Source organism: Engystomops pustulosus, chromosome 1 (genome assembly GCF_040894005.1).
Source record: "Engystomops pustulosus chromosome 1, aEngPut4.maternal, whole genome shotgun sequence".
NCBI classification, from domain to species: Eukaryota; Metazoa; Chordata; class Amphibia; order Anura; family Leptodactylidae; genus Engystomops; species Engystomops pustulosus.
Genome location: NC_092411.1, coordinates 70,741,983 through 70,766,321, shown reverse-complemented (window position 1 = coordinate 70,766,321; position 24,339 = coordinate 70,741,983). Strand labels below are relative to the sequence as shown.

Below are 24,339 nucleotides of genomic sequence, written 5' to 3'. Positions count from 1 at the left end.
AACTGTTCAGATGCTATACAGTCTCTGGTCTTACAGTGTGGCAATAGGATCAATCAGGCAACCTAGGGTTAAAATACCCAACTGGGTTTGAAAAATGGTAAAAAACAAATTTCAGAAAAAGTAAAAAAAAATGTACATGGCATGGAATGTTACATACTGTCATTATGAAGTGCAATTAGTTACGCAGATAACAAGCCCTCTCACAGCTCTTTACATATAAGTAATAGGTAATAGATTTTTGAAGATGGAGAGTGAAAAATGAAAACTCAAAAATGAAAAAGGGCCTGGTCATAAAGGGGTTAAGAATCTTGCCTTCTTGGGAATACGCCTTTAATGTTCCTTCCCATCTACCTGCCCTGCCATGTAATTCATCATGCCAGCAGACAGAGGGCAGAGTTGACATGCCCCTTGGTCCAGTTCATTCAGAGCCAAGACGTTGCCTCTTTTTTTTTTTCTTTTTTTCTTTGCCCCTTTAAAATCCCTTTAAATACATTCTTTTGTATTTTTTTCAAGCTGTACTTTTTATTTATGCATCACTGTAAGCTAGTTGAGGCTTTAGATGTTTATATATGTTTATATATGATATGTTTACATCCACTTGTTGCAAGGGTTTTGAACCCTTTGTCATATTCCCTAATCATAGCGGCATTGAAGGGAGTATCCCTCTGCCCCCTCTCCCCCTGTTGTCTTTTTTAAAGCCTTTTTTATTCTTCAATAGTTCTATCTCTCTATACCAGTGTTATAAGCATGTAATGATGAAGAATGTATGGCAATACAGAGATATATATTTTTTAATTAAAGGGGTTGTACAGAATTGGTAAAATCCGGTAGCTTTCTTCTGTAGACAGTTTCATATCGGTCTATGAGCAGAGTTTTACAATAACAATTTTTCTAGTTTTCACATCCTGTACAAACCTTTTAAAGGATACTTCTAGTAATGCAGATAACAAACCTTAATACTGCACTGTAAACTAAAAAGTTATGGCTCTTGGAATATTTCAAGTTAAAATTGGAAATGTCAATGGTCGTTTGTGTTAAAGGGCTAAAAGGCTTTTCTGGGCTATTGATGTAAATGACTTGGGATCCATTATCAGAACAGTGGCATCTAAGGCACCTAGCGCACCAAGTAGGTTGTCTCTGAAGGAGTAGAATGAAGGCAGAACCTCCTTTCTCGATCTCGTTGGTGGTGCAGGTAACTTTAGATTGACCCCCATTCAAGTCAAATCCAGCTGCCCTCTCCTTTCTGTAAATAAAAATACTTTGGTTTTGGAAGTGTAAAAAATTACATTTAGGTTTACAGTCCATATACAGTATACAGTCCATGTTATATTAAGCTGAAAGAAGTGCTCATTGACTTCTCTTCAAATAGGTAAAAAGAGCAAGTTTTTAGTTGTTCAAAATATGCATCAAATTATGAGCTGAAATTAGAACCGACTTACCTATACAAAGTTTGTGTCATAGCATTTAATCCAGTTTACCGAGAATCGTATGTTTTTTGTATATCCACCTGATCGATGACGACTTTTTATAGAATGTTCTATTCATGACTATTTAATGAATACACAAGTAAGCCATCTGTTGCTGTGTTAGCCGTTACCACCTCTGCTGCGGTGGCGTTCTGCCGCTGTGTAATGTGGGTGCCGGGTTCCTTCTGCATCTCACAGTATGGCAGACATACGCTGCTGGTGTCCTATCCCTTACCATCTTGTGGCTGTGGGGAATCTCATGAAAGAAAATTACTTGTGATGTGCCTACAAGAGGTGCCAACTGAAATCATGTGCAGTGAGCTGTAATGGATGTGTCTTCATGTCCCCCAAAGGGCCAGGCCTAATAGTTGTCAGAGGTTTACAGCGAGAGACTCTCTGCATGAAGAGCACTGCTATTTTTAATTGTCTCTGCAACTTTCCCCCCTTCTTGTCCCATGTTTGTCCTTTATGTGAACTGTTCATGTTTTACCGTAGTCCAATCAGTGCAGTAAGTGCCCGCAGCCCATTGCTCTATCTTTCGTGGGCCATTAGAAGTAGAATGGTAGCGAATTGTTCCAGCCTGAGAAACTTCTACAAAGTGCACTGGCAAGAGCATCTCATCCTTAAGCCCCAGATCTCTTTGTGTAGTTAATACTTGACATAGGACTGCTGCCCTGCATCCTTCAATGAGTCATGCTCCACCTCCGATATGTAGATGTCTAACGCAGCTACCAGCGTAGTATGTATCTGAGAGGTCCGGTCTTCCACCTGTGAAGTGTGTTAAGTTAGACTTGTAATAAAACATTTTTCTTTTTTGTTTTTGCTGCAGCTATGGAAATGAATGAAAGCTCGCGGTGGACTGAAGAGGAGATGGAAACTGCCAAGAAAGGTAAAAGTACTTCTCTTGTAGTGGAAGTAAGGACTCAACCTGCTGTAACTCCTTATTGTCTGAAATTCGGGTCTTTACTCATACAGTAGTATGAGGCCTTGAGGGTTTCATGTGGCCCAATGCTCAGAATTCTGAATCTTTATCACATACCTGTATTCAGAATGTCTATACTATGCCACTTTAAGAGGGATCATTTTTTTGGCTCATGAATGGTACATTGTATTTCTTATAAACGGAGCTCCGTTTTTCCCCATAGTTTTACGCTTTGTCATTGCGTCAGAACGGTTTTGTTCCTTTGATCCTGAGACGATGAATGCCTGTGCTATCATTTCAATAGCGATTGCTTTCTTTCAATATGAAGAGCGTTATTAACAGATCAGGGATGGATTGTGTGTGTTTTTTCCGCTCACAAAGCCTTTCACTGGCTGCTTCAAGGTCCTTTTATGGCAGAAATGTGTTTGTGAAACACGTTTTACAGAGACGCTGCTCATCTTCTACGGAGCACAGGTTTGTGGATTTAGAAATAAATAATGGATGACGCTACCAAATTTGTCTTGTCTGCATTGGTTTCAGGAAATCCATGCCTTGAAACTGAATATTTAATGAGAATTTCAAATGTAACACCAAGTGGAGCTGAGTATTGTAACTGATCTGCCACCCACGCTATGTAGTGGCTTTATTCTTTACCATATGTTGCTTACATTCAGCCATTTACTAGAGGGTTAATTCTCCTTGGCCTTGTCAGGTATCATCATTGAGGTTCTGGATGAAGACGACAGAGCTGGCAGGCAAGGCTGCATTGATTTCATGTGTCTTATTCAGCAGGGGTGTAGGATTTTGTTTTTGGCGTTCTTGCCTGCTGCCAGTGGCCAGGTAGTGATATGGCAGTGCTTACTACCTGCCTTTTCGGAATTTGGATTTATTTTGTTGTGCCGCACATATTACCTCCAACCTTCTCTAAATTAAATGATTTTTGTTCATTGTTTGTTTCCATGAGATGTGACATGGGAACAGTTTCTCTTTTTTACCTTTTGATGCTTACAGGCCGTAAAGTGGTAGTTGGGCTCAAATCAAACCCCATTGTGTTTGAGTTAAATTAAACTTACCGTATTTTTCGGACTATAAGGCGCACTGGACTATAAGGCGCACCATCAATAGATGCCTGCTAAAACGTCTAGGTTCATATATAAGACGCACCTGATTATAAGGATGAATGACCAGCAGGTGGCAGACCTGTGCACAGTTCAAGGCAGCTGATGTCTGTAAGTAGGTTCATATATAAGGCACACTGCACTATAAGGCGCACCTTTTATTCTGAGAAAATCAAAGGATTTTTTGTGTGTCACCTAGTCCGAAAAAAACCCGGTAACTTACCTCTCTGTCCCAAACGGTTCTTCCAGTAATGGCTAAAGCATCTCCCATGGGTACGTGGTGGAGTAGCACATAGTGTGTTGGCAGGTCACCATTGGGACCAATCACTGAGCATAATGGTGACCTGAACACGAATGCCATGTCATTGACAGACATCAGCAGTGTTTTGCAATTTGTGCCGACCTACCCTCAGAGGCTTCATGGCCCTACAACAAAGCCATGAGAGCTATTACACATGGTTTTTTTTTAATGAAAGCATAACTAAACCTTCCAAGCAAATTCTTTTTGTTTTTGTTTTGGTAATTAATACAGCAGGTAATAATACTGCACATTTTAATTTACTCCATTAAAGGGCTATTTTCAAATTGGCATTCACATTAAAATTAATCCATCAGCCATATAAATACATTTCTTCAATTGCAAGAAAAAATATATACACTTACCGGCCACTTTATTAGGTACACCATGTTAGTAACTGGTTGGACCCCCTTTTGCCTTCAGAACTGCCTCAATTCTTCGTGGCATAGATTCAACAAGGTGCTGGAAGCATTCCAGATTTTGGTCCATATTGACATGATGGCACACAGTTGCCGCAGATTTGTCGGCTGCACATCCATGATGCGAATCTCCCGTTCCACCACATCCCAAAGATGCTCTATTGCAGTGGTGGCGAACCTATGGCACGGGTGCCAGAGGTGGCACTCGGAGCTCTTTCTGTGGGCACCCAGGCCATCACTATCTTCCTACAGTCCCAGACAGCCCAGGACTTGCTGTGCACAGAGCTATTTTAATGTGGCAGCGCTAGCTGGGACTACTGGAGGAGTGGAGGTGGGGGGGCAGATCTGGATTATCATTGTAGCTCCTGCTCCGGCCCTGACAATTGTTCCTGTTTATGGGACCCTGGAGGGAAGTTACAATGATCATCCAAATTTCTTCTATTTTCTGCTTTATTGGTGCCTGCAGGTTGCTGGTATCAATGAAAGCTGTGACAGAGAAGGGAGTATAAATCACAAATTACATTTCTATGTTGGCGCTTTGTTATAAATAAGTGGGTCTTAGTTGTAGTTTGGGCACTCAGTCACTAAAAGGTTCGCCATCACTGCTCTATTGGATTGAGATCTGGTGACTGTGGAGGCCATTTGAGTACAGTGAACTCATTGTCATGTTCAAGAAACCAGTCTGAGATGATTCCAGCTTTATGACATGGCGCATTATCCTGCTGAAAGTAGCCATCAGATGTTGGGTACATTGTGGTCATAAAGGGATGGACATGGTCAGCAACAATACTCAGGTAGGCTGTGGCGTTGCAACCAGAGGTCGCACTAACATTTTTCAAGAAGGGTAATAATACTCCTCTCACAATTTTTGAGGAGTATTTTTAACCCAGGAGGAGAACGAAATTTTCACTAATAAATGTATAACTCCTAGGCGTATATATAGTGACATCTATTAATACAAGGAAAAAGTTACAGCTCCTGTTTTCTGTGCTTAAAAGGGTTTTCCCACAAATTCAAGTTAGGCCCTATCCACAGGATAGGGTCTAATTTGAATTCTCAGGAAAACCCCTTTAGGGAACATGCACACTTTTTTTATGCGTTTTTGACGCATCCAAAGGCTTCACATGTTGAAGTTAACACTGCGTTTTAGCAAATGCAGTGGAAACGCAATGTTACTTCAGCATGTGATCAAGGTTGAAGCCTTTGGAATGTGTCAAAAACGCAACGCATCGTGTGAATGCGCCTTCAAATAGCAAGTATGTATTAAACGAGTGGTGCACAACATTTTTATGGTGTGTTCACACATGGCGTTTTCAAACACATAAGAACAGCTGAGAAGAGATTTGCATAATTACATTGCTGTCAATATTGTGTTAACAAAACGCATGCATCAACGCAATGTGGACAGCAATATAATTGGGCAAATCTCTTCTCAGCTGTTGTGATGCGTTTGAAAACGTATGTAATAACCTCACCCTTAGGGCGCTGTCCCACGTTGCGTTTGCAAACGCAGACAAAACCGCGCCCCCCGGGGCGGTCCGCGGTCCGATCGCATCGACGTTTCTATGGAAACGCCTGCGATCGGGTACAAGCCGCCTGTGTTTTGCGTTAAATTAATGCAATGCACCGGCGGCTCATTCCCGATCGCAGGCGTTTCCATAGAAACGCCGATGCTATCGGACCGCGGACCGCCCCGGTGGGCGCGGTTTTGTCTGTGTTTGCAAACGCAACGTGGTACAGCGCCCTCAGGCTACATTCACACTACCATATGGGGGCGTATGTAAAACCACAAGCTTGTGGCTGTACATATGTCCCCAATAGATGGCCACACAGAGTGATACCGCTCGGTACACGGGAAAATGACATGTCTTTCCCCGTGTTATGGCCAGTACCCAATGCATTTCAATGGAGAGGGTCGGGGTCACCTCCTCCTCCTCTCCATGGTGCAGAACGTACGCCTGCCTGGCTCCGGCCTGGCGGGCATACGTTTGTGTGAATGCAGCCTTATTGTCTACCCAGGGGACTATGGCTGACGGCGGCCCCCAGACCAGTCCGGGGCTGATGCTGCTGAAATTTTATTTAATTCGGTTTCTGCGGTTTGGGAACATAACCCCTTTTTTTTTTTTTTTTTCATTATACAGGGGCACATTTAGGGAGGAACACATAATATATGTGTTCCCTGCTTTTCTTTTATATAGATAACAGATAACAGTGATCTAATGGTAAGAGCCCATTGGATCACTGTCATCAGTGATCTGTATACAGAGACATGCAGAGAGGGTGCACAGCACCTTCCCTGCAGCCTCTCACTGTATACAGGGGCTGCTGTGACAGGGGACCGATTATTATCAGTCCCCTGTCACAGTACACGATCGGGCTGTCACATAGACAGCACGATCCTGTTACTGGCTGTGTGCACGATCGCACACCAATCAGGAGCACAGCCCCGGTAACAGATATCCCTCCCCCACCCCCCGCTCGGCTCCTCCATCTCTCACCACTCGCTCGGCTCCGCCCCCACCACTCGCTCGGCTCCCCCCCCACCACTCGCTCGGCTCCCCGCGGGAGAGGCACGGACGGTGAGCTGGAAGTCCCTCCCTGTCCTGCCTCCAGCCACTCAGCGCTGCGATCCTGCAGAGAATATCTTGCAGGATCGCAGCCGGCAGTGTCACCGCTTGGAAGCGGCAGCTCACAGGAAAATCACCAAGCGTATTAATACGCTTGGTGATTTTTTGGGGGAGTAAATCAGCCTCTAAACGCGTCTATGACGCGTGTAGAGGCGTTATCGCGACCTCTGGTTGCAACGATGCTCAATTGGTACCAAGGGGCCCAAAGAGTGCCAAGAAAATATTCCCCACACCATGACACCACCACCACCAGCCTGAACCGTTGATACAAGGCAGGATGGATCCATGCTTTCATGTTGTTGACGCCAAATTCTACCATCTGAATGTCGCTGCAGAAATCGAGACTCATCAGACCAGGCAACGTTTTTCCAATCTTCTACTGTCCAATTTCGATGAGCTTGTGCAAATTGTAGCCTCAGTTTCCTGTTTTTAGCTGAAAGGAGTGGCACCCGGTGTGGTCTTCTGCTGCTGTAGCCCATCTGCCTCAAAGTTCGACGTACTGTGCGTTCAGAGATGCCCTTCTGCCTACCTTGGTTGTAACGGGTGGCGATTTGAGTCACTGTTGCCTTTCTATCAGCTCGAACCAGTCTGCCCATTCTCCTCTGACCTCTGGCATCAACAAGGCATTTCCGCCCACAGAACTGCCGCTCACTGGATGTTTTTTCTTTTTCGGACCATTCTCTGTAAACCCTAGAGATGGTTGTGCGTGAAAATCCCAGTAGATCAGCAGTTTCTGAAATACTCAGACCAGCCCTTCTGGCACCAACAACCATGCCACGTTTAAAGGCACTCAAATCACCTTTCTTCCCCATACTGCTGCTCGGTTTGAACTGCAGGAGATTGTCTTGACCATGTCTATTGCCTAAATGCACTGAGTTGCCGCCATGTGATTGGCTGATTAGAAATTAAGTGTTAACGAGCAGTTGGACAGGTGTACCTAATAAAATGGCCGGTGAGTGTATATCTGTAATGTAGATGTGAAGATAATTAAATGTAGTTATATGGTCCTTTAGAAAAAAAAAAGCTTGTTGTTCCAGGATATGACCACCTCTGTTGGAGTGATAGTACGATGAAACAAATATTTTTTTTTCATAAAAATGTCCTGGAGATACTGCATATCTCACAGCTGTCCTGTGGTAATACAAAATCCAAGCGGTCTGGCACCTCAATAGCGCTTACCTTGCCATTGCTTCTGGAATGCTTTGGTGGTCGTATCCAAAGACACCTATCTTGTTTCTCATGGACAACATGGCCATGTTTATGGAAAATTATCTTCACACAGGAACCTTTTTATGTAACATGCAATTGAAGAAATGTTTATACATGGCAGATTAAGTAAATAAAATGTGAATGCTGGTATGGGAATACCCCATCAAGTAAAGCAGCTTCTATGTCATATTTTTCTGCTTCATACTCAGTGATGTCTTTTCAGTTGTTGTTACAATGAGCAAAGCAGTTCTCTCCTCCCCCTGCAGACCAGTGAAAAGACATCCCTGAAGGGCTCTGAAAATACCGCCCAGAGCCCTCCGGCTCACTAGCATAATGAGTTTATTTTAGAAGGAAGAAGGCCATGGATAACAAATATAAGATTATCACAGGTACGGTGCCTGGATCTATGAGCAAGTGTCCCTGGTTTATTCTGCTTCATTGTTATGGTAAATTTCCTTCAAGTAATAAAAAAATTCATCAGGTTCCTTTTTATCTCTCTGTTGTCAGTGTATACAGGTCAGAAAACTGATTTACACAAACTGCTTAAGGCTACATTCACACTGCCATATGGGGGACGTATATAGGGCCGATGTATTTACAGCGTATACGCATCCCCTACACACGGCAATGGGCGCGCGGTGCCCTATGGGAGCGGTACGGTGCAGCACATGTGTGGCACCGTTCCGGAGCCTGGGGAAACATAGGACATGTCCTATCTTTCTCCCATAATACGTTGCCGCAGCCATACATTGCTATGGAGAGGGGCGGGGTGAGCGTCACTCCTCTCCCCGGCGCCGTTGTGTGCCCGCCGTGCTGCGGTATGGCAGGCAGACGTCTGTGAAAATATAGCTAAGGAAAAAACAGGGCAAAAGGGACACAGGAACAGATTTCTTAAATAAAGTATATTGCAAAGTTTAATTTTATCATCTAGACCAGTGGTTCTCAACCTGTGGGTCGGGACCCCAGCGGGGGTCGAACGACCAAAACCGGGGGTCGCCTAAAGCCATCGGAGCTGCAATTTTACTGTGCTTTTACTGCAAGTTGCATGGTTTGGGGTCACCACAGCATGAGGAACTGTATTGCGGGGTCACAGCATTAGAAAGGTTGAGAACCACTGATCTAAACTGTTGAATTCAGGAATTGCATTGTAAGCCTTCATTCACACCATAATGCTCCGTACACGGGAAAAAGATAGGACACGTCCCATCTTTCTCCATGTTACAGCCCGTACGCAATGCATTTCTATGGAGAGGGGAGGGGTCACCCCTCCTCCTCTCCATGGTGCCAGATGTATGCCCGCCTGGCCATAGCCACGCGGGCTTACGTTCGTGTGAATGCAGCCTAAGTTTGGTTATGCTTTAATTTTATCAAACAAATTGCTGCTTTGAGTATTTGAGTCGGAGAACCCTCTAACCCTCACTACACTACACTGCTTTTCTAGATTAATAACACAACTTCCATCAAACGCATTATGTTCCATCTCTTTCAAGAGGACACTTTAAAATTGACATGAAAACTGTCTTTGCTGTTGTTTCACCTTATTTTACATGAACAAATAATTGTGCTGCCAGTGTCATCAAAGAGTGGACTTTTAGCTAAAGTCAGACTATTTTGTACGGGTAATGCCTTGCTGGTTGGTTGAAGGACCGTTCCTTGATGATTGGGCTGCATTAGGCATATCTCCAGAGCAGAACAGCTCACAAATAGACTAATGTCTTCTGTTATATGATGTTCTAGAGAGCGGATGACTTGTGATATGTGATGAGTAATACAGCACCTCCAAGAACGCGGCAGTCTGCTGAAGGGATCATAGTCTTGGCAAGCTGTCTCATAGACAAACACCCTGATGTGTAGCTCAGAGGAAAGTACTGCTGGCTTCCATATTATCCCTGGCAAAACTATGCTTGGTACAACTCTAACAAGATCCAGTAATGAGAATGAAAGCAAACAGCTCAGTTTTCTGTGTAGTGGTCAAAGCATGTTACTGCACTGCACCTGTATAGTATCATTATAGTTTATACGGTTGAAAAAGACACGTGTCCATCAAGTTCAACCAAGGATAGGAAGGGATTGGTTGAGGAAGGGATTTGGAGGAAAACATTCTATATAACATACCCATCAATGTTATTTAGGTGTAAAAAGGCATCTAGACCCTTCTTGAAGCTCTCTGCTGTCCCTGCTGTGACCAGTGCCTGAGGCAGGCTATTCCACAAATTGACAGTTCTCATGGTAAAGAAGCCCTGTCGCCAGTGGTGATTAAACCTTGATTTCTCCAGACGGAGACAGTAGTGCCCTCTCGTCTTTTGATTTGATTTAATCTGAAACTATTTACTACCATATTTTTTTGTATGGACCATTCATATATTTATATAAATTAATCATGACCTCCTAGTTGTATCTTTTCCAGACTAAATAAAACTAGTTGTTTTAATCTTTCTTCATAACTGAGACCCTCCATACCCCTTATCATTTTTTGTGGCTCTAAGTTGAACCCTCTCCAGCTCCAGGGCATCCTTTTTATGGACCGGTGCCCAGAACTGGACAGCATATTCCAGGTGAGGCCGAACTAATATACATATATATTGAATTGAGTCTAAGCTGCAGTGACTCCATTTTGCCACTACACATGGAGTGGAGCTGTCTGCTGCATTTTCTGTTTATCAGCTGATGAGGCTAGCTCATCTGTTAGATCTGTTAAAAAGTCCATCAATGTCAATGGACTTTTAATGGCTTCCATTGGTGTCCAATAGAACTACTTCCTTTAGGCTTGTATTAGGTGAGACAGAAAAAAATAGCCAATTCTCCGCTCAGTTAACGGAAGCTAATCAGAAGTGGTGCCAACGAGCACTAACGAAAGCCATTAAAAGTCAATTGAAAGCAACTTCATAGAATCAAAGTAGAGAAGGTTAATGCACCTGCATCTTAATCTTCCTAGTGTTGCTCCAGAGTAGCCCAAAAAAACCACGGTAGGGAAAATATCCTTCCTGACTCCAAATATTGTAGTAAGAATAAATCCTTCATGTCACTTGCATTCTACAGAAGAAAGATCTGTATCTTTCTATATACAATCTATAAGGGAGGATGGTATGGGCCTGCAGTGTATAGGACTCTATTAAGCCACCATGCATCTGCTATGCTTTATTGGTCTTTCTAGTCCATGTACTTCACAGTTAGTTTATTGGTTGATGGATGGCAGGAGAATGGTCTTTTTGTAGTGGTTTAATAGACCGTTTTTGCCTTTCTACAGTCATGAAAATGTTTGGGCACCCCTATTATTCTTAATCATTTTTAGTTATCAACATTTTGGGTTTTTGCAACAGCTATTTCAGTTTGATATATCTAATAACTGATGCACATGGTAATATTTCAGGATTGAAATGAGGTTTATTTTAGCTAACAGAAAATGTGCAATATTTTGATAACTACCGTATATACTCGAGTATAAGCCGACCCAAATATAAGCCGGGGCCCCTAATTTTACCGCAAAACATGGTAAAACCTATATATTTTTTACTCGAGTATAAGCCGAGTTTGTGGTTTTAGCACATTTTTTGTGCTGAAAAACTAGGCTTATACTTGAGTATATATGGTAATTTTGATAACTAAAAATGATTACGATTAATAGGGGTGCCCAAACTTTTTCATATGACTGTATGTGAAGTAGAATGTAATATTTGCTTGTGGTGCTCTCAGCTGAATGTAAAGCCGCAGGAGGAGATCAGTGTGTACTGACATACACACACTCATAGGAGAGTTCTGGAAGATTAGACCGTGGCTTCCTGGGTGGAGGACATCCATCTGCTTATTACATTTTTGGACAGGATGCAATTCTTTGCTGGCCCAAAAAGGTATTTGATTAAACAAATGAATCCTTTTGCTGGTTCAGCCTGTTGTAGTTCAGATTATGTCTCTTATTCATGCAGCTTGGTTTCGGAAGCTCTCGATGACTCAAGTCCTGTTTTCTTGGCATGGCTCATGGGTGCCCCTTACTTACCTACCTGCCCTGACCTGTCCAGTATCCTACCACAATAAATCCATGGCAAACAGGAGTGTTACCTGTAAAGAGCATGTTACAGCTGGCGGGTGAAGATGGGTGTCAGTCTATGTGCCAGAATCATCTACTACCTTAACCTTTTCACTGCTGGTACTTGATGATTTTTTTTCCGAAAGTAATTCACTCAGGCTGCTTTAAAATGACCCTAATCCTATATACATATCCCATCTTTAATATACTTGGTATGATATATCCTTTCTAAATTTCACTGGTTTATGTTAACACTTGTTTATCTATAAAAAAAATCTTCTTAAAAGTCATGCAAATGAGCAGAGAAGTGTAATTTATTAATTGAGATGTGGTTTTGCTAGCCACACAGATAGGGGCAGTTAAAGACATAGGGGGAGATTTATAGGGGGAGATCTATGACAGAATTCTTTCATAATTTGCATTAAAAAAAGACTGTCTATACCACGTTTATAAAGGGTTTTAGACAGTTTCCTGGCACTTCTATGAAATGGACTTGTCATATGAAAAGGGGCGTAGCCTCGTGCCAAAAAGGTCCGTGCGCCAAAAATATTGCTGACCCGACAGAATTTTTTGGCATAAAGTAAGCCAACTAATACGAGGTACAACTAGACAGTGTTAAACTACGACAGATTTATCATTCAGCACTTTCTAGTCTTAACTCTGAACAAACTATCCTAAGGTTACACAGTGCAATCTGCCCCATAGTTGGAAATGCAAGCTGCGGTTCCTGCCTATTTCTTTAACAGCATGTACCTACGGTTCTGGTTCGAAAAGATGGGATTCTTATCTTTAATAGGACCCCAAAAGCATAGTTGTCGGTACTATATAACTGAAGGTGGGGGCGTCTGAAGTGACGCTTATTTTCACATGTCTTTGGAGGAGATGTTTCAAGTAGTCGTGATGTCACATAAAAGGGAATTCTAGAAAGGACATTTCATACCCTTCTTGAGGGGGCTAGTAGTTTAGTGGGGTAACATTTGGTGAGGAAGTCCTTTTAAGTGGGAAGAAAAAGTCAATAACCCACATACCCTGTAGAGCTTGGATTTGAAGTAAAACATTGAGGTACATTTATTTACCCGGTCCTGTCGCGATCCTCGATCCAGACCGTCCGACGAAGATTAAGTCTGGCGCGATTCACCAACATCGTGCGCCCGAGATCCTGCATCTGTCGCTTCCCCGCTGAGGTCCGCCGGAGTTCACCTTCTTCTTGTAAGTGCGTGTCTTGCGACACAATTTACAATGTTAAATCCCACACGTTGTCCAAATCCGTTGGATTGTCAGATGGCCCGCCCCCTGATTTGTGTCTCATGAAAGCCAGTGCCGATGCGCCAAAATCCGACCGTGTGCGCCAAAAAAACCTGTTAAATGCGTTGCTAATCGGAAATCGGCGGGAAACCCGACGAAAATGTGGTCCGCGGAACCTTAGTAAATGAGTCGCATTGAGTTCTTCCAATGACCTCTTCTTGGAATTATTGGAAGTCTGCCAAAGTATACTCATATGAAGGTGCTTTCATTTTAGGATGTTCCCAATATTCATAGCCTAGTGTCTTTGTATCACATCACTTATATCATTGTTTTATATCAATTTTTATTGAGATTTTTATTTGCAGTTCTTTATGCCAGAAGTTTTGGTTGAGATATTGGACACATGTGGTGTGATGGTGATTTGGATGGCACTGCCTACATTCCTAAAATCCAGAATAAACCGGCACGGGGAATAATATGTAGTAGTAGTAATGAACTGGCACAATAATGGTGATGCTACTAAGGATGTTTTATATGGAGTGTTGGTAATGGTCTTTATGATGTGTAGTTTAATATAGTTGTAGATGTATAGTCCTGAGCGTTTTTTCGGCAGCTGTTTAGTAGGTAACATATCTATGTCATATCTGCAGGGAGAGAGAGAGCATAGGGCTGTAATACACTTGAATAACCCCTTCACTGCAAATGAGACAGAAAGCTTTGTTATGTTGGATCCTGTTCACATCTGAAAGAGCAGAGGACGCAGACTGTGTATGTGTGTGTGTGGTTGAAGGGGGGGGGACAAAAAGTGAGAGAGAGGGGAGGCTGGAGCCAAGATAGCCGCACCCTTTGACAACCTGGGTCCATGCCACACATTCTGCTATTAGCGTTCTGTCTAGAGGTCACATTCAGACGAGATGAGCCTGCAGGTCAGGCAGGAAAGCGATTAGCACTCGTTTTTTTTGACTCCTACACATAGCAACAGTATCAGTCCCCCAGCTGGCTGAAGCTGCGCATCTGCAGTGCTGTTATCTCCTCATTTGGTGGCCTTTTTCCTCCACTATACACAGATTTTCTTTGGCAGCAAGGAACAGAGAGATTTAAAACTGCATTTTCCCCACAACCTGGCAAGCTGCAGCAAGAAGCAGGTAAGTGAAGGGAAGCTCAGAGAATGAAGTGCACAAAAGTTGGGTTTCTGCAACTTGCAATAGTCCGGCAGCGAATGTATTTGACAGATGGAAATCACGCTGTGCGAATCGGCGTAAATAAAAGGGTCGCCTGCTAGTTAAAGGTCTTTTATAAGCAGAGTCTACAGAAGAGCTAGCCTGGCAGGAATGATCTCTACTGAAGTGTGCCATGAGTAATATAAAAGGAAGCATAGCGTTTAAGCCTTTAGGAGGTGGATAGGGGGGAGATGCAGCGACGGAGCCTTCTTTGGGTGGTTGTCGTAGAGATGTAAAGTATGAAGCTAAAGAGGAGGAGGAGGGAGCAGAGAGAAAAGCAGATTAAAAGCCCCAGAGGACAGAACATGTGTTCCTGACAAGTTCTGGCCGTCCATCAGTAGGATTCAATGACAGTGACCTGGTTTAACATCCCACTCGCTGGTGGATTCTTGCTTCGCTTTGCCTCAGTGGGAAGTCTACATTACAGTGAAGGAGAAAGTAGGCAGTCCTTTTCATTTTTCTTGTCAACAAAGTCTGGGCAGGCCGGAGTCCTTCTTATAGGAAAACTTTCACCTGCCAGGATACAGCACAGTGTAGCTGTGGATATTTCAGCATCAATCAGACCCATATTATTGCACCATATAAGGCGATGGATACGTGTAAGCAGATGTGACTGATGGAGATTGATATCTTAGGATAAATTCCATTTTTATCTTGGCATGCTAAGTAATATAACATAGAAATCGGGGTTAAAATGCAGTGTCTTGTGTCTAAGTTTAAAGCATAGTTCATCTGTTTCTCATCTGTCTAGTCCTCTATATAGATTGTTGTATTCTTTGTACTTATTAGTTGTAGAATATTTTTGTTATTCATTTAATGTACCAATTATTGGAAATGAATGGCTCTATCTACTGTTTTTTTTTTTTAACGTTTTAAATGTATCATGTCACTCTGTTCTGTCATTGGGAGGGTAAAAATTGATGATATTTTTCATACAATGTTTTTGCTGATCGTGTTTCTTTGGCAACTAAAGGAGAGTAGTCTGCATGTTACAGCAAAGCTCTGGGTGTATTGCAGGTTTGCTTTTTTATGCTGCTTTCAAACCTTTCCAGAATATTGTATTTCCATAGTTACATTGTTATAGCTTGTATGATTGAAAAAAAAAAAAAACTAAAGCCCATGACACTCAACTAAGGGATGGGAAAGGCTAGAAAGAAAGTTGTTAAAGATCAAAGTAAGAAAATGAGTTTTTATGTGCATTAGTTCAAAAAGTTTAGGACGCACACATCCCACACCTGACAACTAATACATGTACCGTACGTATGAGGCATATGTACCTATTCACAATGACCAAATGTTGCCAAAAAGTGTCATAAATCTGTTATTTATTCAAAAAAGAAAAAGCTGAAAATACTTTCTCACTTTATTAAAACACCTCCAGACCCCATTACACCGATATATATGTAAAGTTTTGTTTTTAAAAGCTGCATCAAATACGTTTTCATCACAGGAAGTTGTCCACACAGTACAGTATATATTCTAAGATTATTCTAGAATTAGTCTGAAATGTATATATGATCACTCTCTTTACATAGATCACTTACAGTGAGGGTCCCTTTTTTTTATATAACTTACAATATATAAGTTATATCACTTATTTATTATTTTATTATGAGTACTGCTAATTTCCATGATCCAGAGGTTATGACAATTGAACATGGCATGGTATTATATTGCAGGTCTGGTTTGTGTGTACTGAGCTTCTTTTATGATATATGGGTTGGGTCTACAGTGCAGAACTAGTAGATATTTTAGTCGGGGCACTATCTATTCGCTGCTATGCATCCTAATATTTAAGACCACAATTGGTAATGTCTGTGCTTGCAGCAATATAATGGTAAATATGATGGGTTAGTAATGGTTACCTGATTTGGCATTATGCTGACCTCTTTGTCCTGCATGTTAGGCAAAACTAGGGTTGGTAGCTACAGAGGAAGTATAATGAAAAGATTTGTACACATTATGTGCTAAGGATCCATTTTTTTTTTTTTTTTTTTTTTTTTTTACTATGCAACGTGGGAGCCCAAGTGTGTATGGAGGAGATAGGTGCCGGCGCTCGTGGATGGACCACTCCAGGAATGATTCCTTTTAAAAACGTATTTATTCCAATGTGCAACGCGTTTCGGCCCGGCAAATACTGATAGAAATGACCTATTATAAAACCTTCAGTGTTTGTTATAACTATGGAGACCTTGAGTTCTTGAGGCTCAGCTACACAATTATCTTTTCATAGTGGCTTAAAAGTAAATTACAATTAAATATTCACAGAGAACTGGTGCAAAGCAACAACTTCTTCAGTGAATTTAATTTACCCGTAGATGATGGTTGTGAGTTGGGGTAGTTCAAATGAAAATCATGCGTGTCATAGACTCCGTCCTCTCTTATGTGTGTTGTATATCATATTACTTGTCTCAAAGGTCATCCTAGGACAATAGGGAGTCTGGACTTTTAGATTCAGGTCTGCGATGGACGATTGTTCACTCAAGTCTGGTGTACGGATAATCTGCCTACGACATATGGTAATCTGGTAGTCAGTAATTTTGTTGAGATTCTTTTCAGAAATCGAAAGGGAGATCTTCGGGCTCATGTTTCAGATTTCTTCTTTTCTTACAAGCACACAACCTCCCTGGGTGAAACTTGAAGATCCTCCCCTGTTGTGTATTGTGTACTAGTAAATAAAGCATGTGGTTTAGTGTTGAGAGATGGTGGAGTTTGATTTCCACAAGCCATATGTGTTAAGAGCAGATAGCATAGTAGCTGGCTGAAGGTAAGGCAATACCAGAATGTGAGAAGCCAGTTTTACTAGAGGGTTTGTTTCTTTTATTATTCTTTGTTTTTTTCTATGTAGAATGGAGCTATTTGTGTACGTTTTTTAGAATTTATTTTTCTTTTATAGTACATACGTTGCAGATTTCTATAGAGTTGAACATTTTTTTACGCTTTTCACTGACACTTTGGTAAATCCAGCCTCAAAAAAAAATAAAAAATTCCTAAAATCAGTTGCCTCAGGTTTCTCTACTGGTCTGCCCCAGATTCCATCCCTGACATTACATTGTTCATTCCTACTTGGTTTTATAGATTAGAGCTGGGACTTGGTAAAGTCATTGGGTGACCACATGTGATCTTGTGATCTTCAGAGAAATTAATTCTGATTGGAATCTTTGTGATGTAGACAGTCAACTCTTATTACTTCACATCACATTATTTGCCATACATTGCCATCCCTCCGACGTATACTTACAAGATACGCTTATACAGTGGGATATGTCGCCTGGGGAGCCCCTTCCCCCCTCAATGCCAGGGAGGAGTATACATCCCAACTGTCCAATGATTGGTTGCTCCCAATGTACGGAGTGTTCCCCAAGTGATGTCGCTGTCCATATTATGGTCCCTCCTCCTGCTGAGCGCTATATCCACCAGCGAGGCTGGAGGAGGGATGTGATATGCTGCGTCTGATCCCCATAGCCTTCTATTATCTCTGATGAGCATATATGTTGTTCAACAGAAGACAGCAGGGCGTATACATGAAATGTGATGTGAACCCAGCCTAACACATTTATTGTTCTAGCTTATATGGCCTATACTTACTGAACAGACTTAATCTCATATAGGAGGTTGTGATCCCACTCACAGATTTGGCCACTATTCAATACATCTCTTCCCACTGCATGTATATGTTCCTGTACCTTTTCCTCTTTTGAGACCTTCAGCCTTTCTCTGTTCTCCCCAAGCATATATACACAACTTCTTCTTTCCCACTGCTCCTCATGGCGGCCCCCACTGTGTGTCTCTCTCACTGTCCGTTCTGACTGACAGACACAGAAAGAGGGAAGCAGGAAGAGACATAACTCAGCTTTTGCTGCTGCAGCTCCTCCTATTCATCAGTGCTCACACTGAGAGTCTGCAGACAGCACAAATGAAGGTAACAGAAATGCTGAATCGCTTGGTGAACATTCAGAGATTATTAAGGCAGCAACTTGTATAAAAGAATGGCCAACCCCTTTAATTTTTGTTGGGGTCTACAATAATATATATATTACAATATTTAAATTTATAGATTATATATGATTAACCCACAATAATATCTGTATACATTCATTAACAACTTATATTTTCCAATTTACTCACATAATCAAATAACCCAAATTATTAATTTTCATTGTTTTGACCCACAAATTGTGTTGCATTGTGAAATTGCCTTTTAAAAAGTAAAAATATTAAGGTCATAAAACAATAAATAAATGCTGCACTAAGCTGCTGTTCAGTCAGCAAATGTGACGTTCCTAACATTACATAGTGCTGGCGTTCCTTAATGGTGGAGTTGTTGTCACTCAGAGACTAAACAATGAGGTTGTATGTTCTTCAGCCTGATATCTCCATTAGTGTTTGGCAGATTGTCATTGCATAGTTCATGAAGCAACAATGCTACATTTGGCAGCAGTCCTAAAGCATGGACTAGTAGAGGCTACCCTGCGACCATGCTGGATCAATATAGACATTAGAGCACAATCTCTGTCCATATACTTTTGAGGCAGGCTTGATAGTGACCACCGTCTTACAGTCTATAAGTTTCAGCTTTTCCTGTCCGTGAAGTAATCTTGGAGGCTGATCCTAACCATTTGATCACAATCCGAGTATTAATTATTTAGGTGTACAACTTATGATCAGATGTAAGCTTCTTAGCCTGATAGACTTGTTTGTCTGTTCTCTTAAAGGAAATCTACCATTTTCTTAATGTATTAGGATCCAAACATACCTTGAGATTTCTCTAGCTACACTGATGCAGAAACATATCTTGTTTAATCCCAATAAATCAAGTGGTTTTGCTGAAAAAAACAAAAATTATCATAATGAGGCTCTGTCGCACCTGTGGCTGCCAGAGCGCTTCTCCTCACCCTAATTATGCACATAAGACATAATGTGACGGAATGGCTTTGTATTTGATGTGTGAAAAATAAAAAAAATCTCCCATCATTTGGTCAGTGCTACAGTTTGGGTTTGTATGGTGTGCATTGTGAGTCCTTGAATCAATATATTTTCTAACTCAAACAGTTTATTAAAGGAAAGCTACCATCACAATCAAGTATGATAAACCAGGGACACTAAATCAACTTTACAGTTATGCTAATGAGTCGGAAGGGTTCCTTCTGAACCTCACTGTGATCTGTCTTCACAAACTGTTACACTGTCTCACCCTCCACCTTGCTCCCTTAGCATTTGCCTCTCCCTTCTTCTGCTGTTATCTCAGAAGACAGTTCAACACATAGTGGTCGGGAGGAAGTGCAGAGGGAGCAGGAGAAGGGTGAGGCGATGAAACAACTTGAGGAAGAGACAGCGAAACATACGTCGGAGTTCTGTGATGCTGGTCATTGATTACTGTTCATAAATGAGGAACTTCAAACACCCTGGTGGGTAAACTGTTTGGATACTGATGATCTTTCTATGAAAGACTTGTGCTTATTATAGGTGTATAAAGTGCAGGGCAGATCACCATCACCACCAATTTTTGATGGTCTAATAAAGTTTTTATATTTTTTATATACTTGTGGTTTTAATTCGGATAAGTATATAGGTATCCAGTATACTTTGGTTGGTGTTATTTGTTTTTTTGTAGTACAGGCGGTCTCCTACTTAAGAACACCTGACTTACAGATGACCCCTATTTACAAACGGACCTTTGGATGTTGGTCAGCTATATGATCAGCTATGACAGTTATGAAAGTTGTCTGTAATGAAGCTTTATTGTTAATCCTGGTTCTTATGACAATCCAACAATTTGAAAATACAATTGTCACAAAGACCAAAAAATATTTGGCTGAGGTTACAATTATAAAATACACTGTTTCGCCTTGCATACAAATTCAACTAAAGAACAAATCTACAGAACCTAATCTGTACGTAACCCGGGGACTGCCTGTATAGAGATTTGATAGTCATTAGTAGACAGTGTAACAGCTTGTGAAGACAGATCTCACTGGGAAGCTCTTCTGGCTCATTAGAAAAAGTTATAAAAGTTGATTTTAGAAGGAAGGAGGCTATGGCTAATAAATATATGAAGATCCCCACAGTCACAGTGCCTGAATCTATGACTAAGAGTCCCTGGTTATTCATACTTTGTTTTGATGGTAGATTTCCTTTAAGGGATATCTCACCTTTCAACAAAGTTGCAGCAATTCAAAGTCCAGTGTGTGTACTTGAGGAGTAACACTGTTTCTGGTCATTTTCAGCAGCTCTCACACTGTTGGCTTGTCTGAGAGTTTGCAATATGCCTTCAGCGGCCGGGTGGAGACCGAGCAGCTGTGACTCGCTGTCCTCCCTTCTTTCTGCTGTGCATTCTGTTACCTCAGTGAGTTTCTGCCTTTTTTCTAGCTAAAAAGAATTCAGGAGAAATTTCAGTGCTTAAAGCAGAAAAGCAAGAAGGGAGCTTGATAACAGCGGGTACAAGGAAGTACTTTGCTCTGATAATATATACCGTATAACAAAATGTTTCTTATACACTTTATCTTCACCAGAGGTCACAGGGGGCAGATAAGTTGTCTGTGAGTCGGGTGGGGATCACCTGTATACAGCATATGGGCATAGAAGCTGGCCTGTGTGCTGCATGTGAACCCTAAAGACTGGCTGTGGTAGTCACATGCCAGTCACAATGCAGGAGAGAGCGGTAGCCATGCAGGAGGTACACCACTTTTTTATGTTCCTGGCCTGCATTTGAAAGGTATATTAGGTATATACTGTATACAAGCATTGCATTGAGATGTTTTAAGTACAAAAATGTGACGACCATTCCTTTAAAAGGGAGATTTTACTGTCCGGTATTTATCTTTTTTAGATGAGACAAATACAAGTGGTTAATCTAAGAGTGAAGCTCAGTAAAGTTCCTTGTATTTGAATAATGTCTATAATGGGATATGGGATCACATTGCTCTGTTGCTTGTCTTGCCTAATTTACATCATATGACTAGATGTGCAGCTCTAATATCCCCTCATTTTTTCTGTTCTTGTGTGTTGAACTCAGAATCTAATTTTAGGGTCTTGTGATAGTAGAATATACTCTGGAATATCCTGAAATAAGTTAATACTGAGTGTCTATGTTATGAGTGATATTGCTCTTTTACTCTTCTGATGATGGTAAAATGTGATACCCATTGTTGAAATCCACTATTGCTTTTACTCCTAGGGGGTTAAAATTTGAAGCATACACCTAATTACTTGAAGGATATATTTTTTAAATTATTGATAAATGTTGACATTTACTCCCAAAAGTCAGAGCCTGGCACTTTGTAACTACTTCAATGCCCTCCTCTCTCATTGACCAGCATTGAATCTGCTATTCAAAAAAAAAATGCAATAAAATGCTGTGGAAACCTTTGAGGGGTTAACAGCGCCTGATCTGTGTCCTACATTTACCCTGAACTGGTGACTGATTGAGCTGCTGCTCCAGTGACACCGGGTTAGCTCTCACTCTCCATATCAGCAGGCTTCCTTCCAAGGTCTGGGATTTAGCGATGACGTAGTAATCCCGCATTTCACACTGTTTTGTCCCCTTCAATGATTAACTGTACAATTGTTTTCTTCTTTCCCTTAGGTTTGTTTGAATATGGCCGCAATTGGTCTGCCATTGCGAGAATGGTGGGCTCCAAAACAGTGTCCCAGTGTAAGAACTTCTACTTCAATTACAAGAAGAGGCAGAACTTAGACAGCATCCTACAGCAGCACAAGCTGAAGATGGTAAGGATCCCTGGGCTGCAGCGCTGCTTGGTGCCCTTTTCTATCTCATGTAATGATGGTTACAGGGAGTGCACATGTTTATATTGGTTATATCTTCACTTTATAGTTAAGCACCAACATGTGACCCAGAAGTTATTCCTATACTATTGTTCAGCATGTAACCTCATTCTCATTACCCAGCCATACGCTGGCTTTGCAGCTAAACCTCAATTGGTGTGAACCGCAGCTACTGTATAGCTTACAAGGGGGCAGCAGCTGCGGTCTGCAGAACAGTATATATATCACTTACTACCTGCTGGCATGCCAGTAACTCTCCAGCAGCTGTAACTTGTTGTATCCTGCAGCCACAATACTGCTCAAATAAAACCTATACAACTTCTTTTCAAAAACTGCTACATACTATATCACCTGCGCTGGATGAGTGCATAAAACTACTGGCCAAACACAACTGATCTATGTGAACATATCCTAAGACTTCTTTCCCAAATGCGGCTATGATTAGAGCCTTGTGGGAGACAGAAAATGGCATTGCAGAGTCCCATGGTGCTTTATAAACTTTTTCTGCATCTTTTCCAATCTTTGTAACTTCAGTTGACACATTGGAATCTGTCTCCACGTATAAATTTTTTCTCTTGTTGTACTTTTCCATCTTCTGAAAAATAAGCGCAGACGGTCTGTGACTGTGCCAGCAAGATTAATAAAGCAAGCTCATGGGGAGCAGGATTCTCGGAGCTCTGTCTGCTTACTGCCGGGGTTCTGTCTGTTCTTGGGGGAGAGGATAAATGCAGACATGTTTGTAATACATAGCGGCTCTGTCCAACTGGCACGACAACTGAACCAGGGATATATACTCCTGTTAAACAGAGCCAATTGTGTACCCAAAAGTTTTGGTATACTTCGTTTTACAGTCACCCAGATGCTTTTTTTTTTTGTGCATATATATAGTCTGTGATATATACCTTGCAACCTTCTATGCAAACAACCTGTAGATTAATGCATTTAATATGAAATGTTTACAAAAATTTTTTATATTGATCACCTTTAAATAACACAAGTTATAGAAAGAATACTGTGTTATGAATGCATTAAATAGCTTACCGGTTTAGTGCGAAACACAGGGTTTTATAATATGTAATATATAATATATAAGTACATGCTTTGACATCACAGTGTACCTTATACATGCTCTACATTATATACTGCTGTGTCTTTGCTGTGCTTAGGATTCTTTTACTAGGCCTTCTGCTGTGACATCACTATTACTGTTATCCCTATGCTAAAAGGGAATCCCTAACCATATTTTTACCAAATTAAATGACTAGTTCCCACACATAGAGTAGGAAATGTTCTTTCTAGAATGCCCTCTTTTAAGTCAAATTTCACCCTTTTACCAATATAAAATCTCCTCCAAAGTAAAGTGAAAGTTTTTGACTTGCTTTTTCCCACTACCGTGACATCACTGTGCATTATCTCTGTCTGTCATCTATTACTTTATCTCTGAAACTGCGCCATCATCTCTATGCATAAGGGACATCAAAGTAATCACAAGATTATTATGTACTAAGCCTTCTTCTGAAGATAGAAATGTCGCTTTGGGACCCACGTTTTATTATGGGGCCTCATGGTTACTGGACAGTATTTCTCCTGATCGGAATAAATCCCTATAGCATGTAGGAATCCCTATAGTATATAGGAATGTATACTAATGTTCTTCCTAGAAGCAATTGGCAGTAAACTTTTCTGGCAGCAGACTGGTTAAATATGTGCTTGTAGACCATGTTTTCTTCAGTAAGAGTTTCTCATTGGAGAGAGAGAGATGCTGGAACGGAGAAGGTGAAGGAGACCTTTACCATAGTAACCATTGTGTTCCATCGCTGCATGGCTTTTTTCCTGGTCTGTTTGTCTTCAGGTTTCTCTTTGGGCAACAAGAAAGCAATTAAAATGCAAGTCGAGAGCACATTTCCAGGTCTTGTGACTTGCATTTGGTTTTCTGATAAGGAGCCATGTTGGGGCGTTCATTACCTTGTAACTGAACAGAATTACACTGTGCATTGTGATGTAGT

The 24,339-nt window shown here is 41.4% G+C and overlaps 1 protein-coding gene across 26 annotated transcripts in view; it reads left to right on the top strand.

Moving 5' to 3' along the window:
* Positions 1 to 24,339, top strand: part of NCOR2 (nuclear receptor corepressor 2) — a 248,449-nt gene that overhangs the window by 174,422 nt on the left and 49,688 nt on the right. For all 26 annotated transcript variants that reach the window (XM_072144332.1, XM_072144335.1, XM_072144346.1 and 23 more), the window contains 2 exons: positions 2,296 to 2,355; positions 22,134 to 22,276. In XM_072144332.1, the coding sequence (XP_072000433.1) occupies positions 2,296 to 2,355; positions 22,134 to 22,276 (203 nt within the window). The remainder of the gene's footprint in view (positions 1 to 2,295; positions 2,356 to 22,133; positions 22,277 to 24,339) is intronic.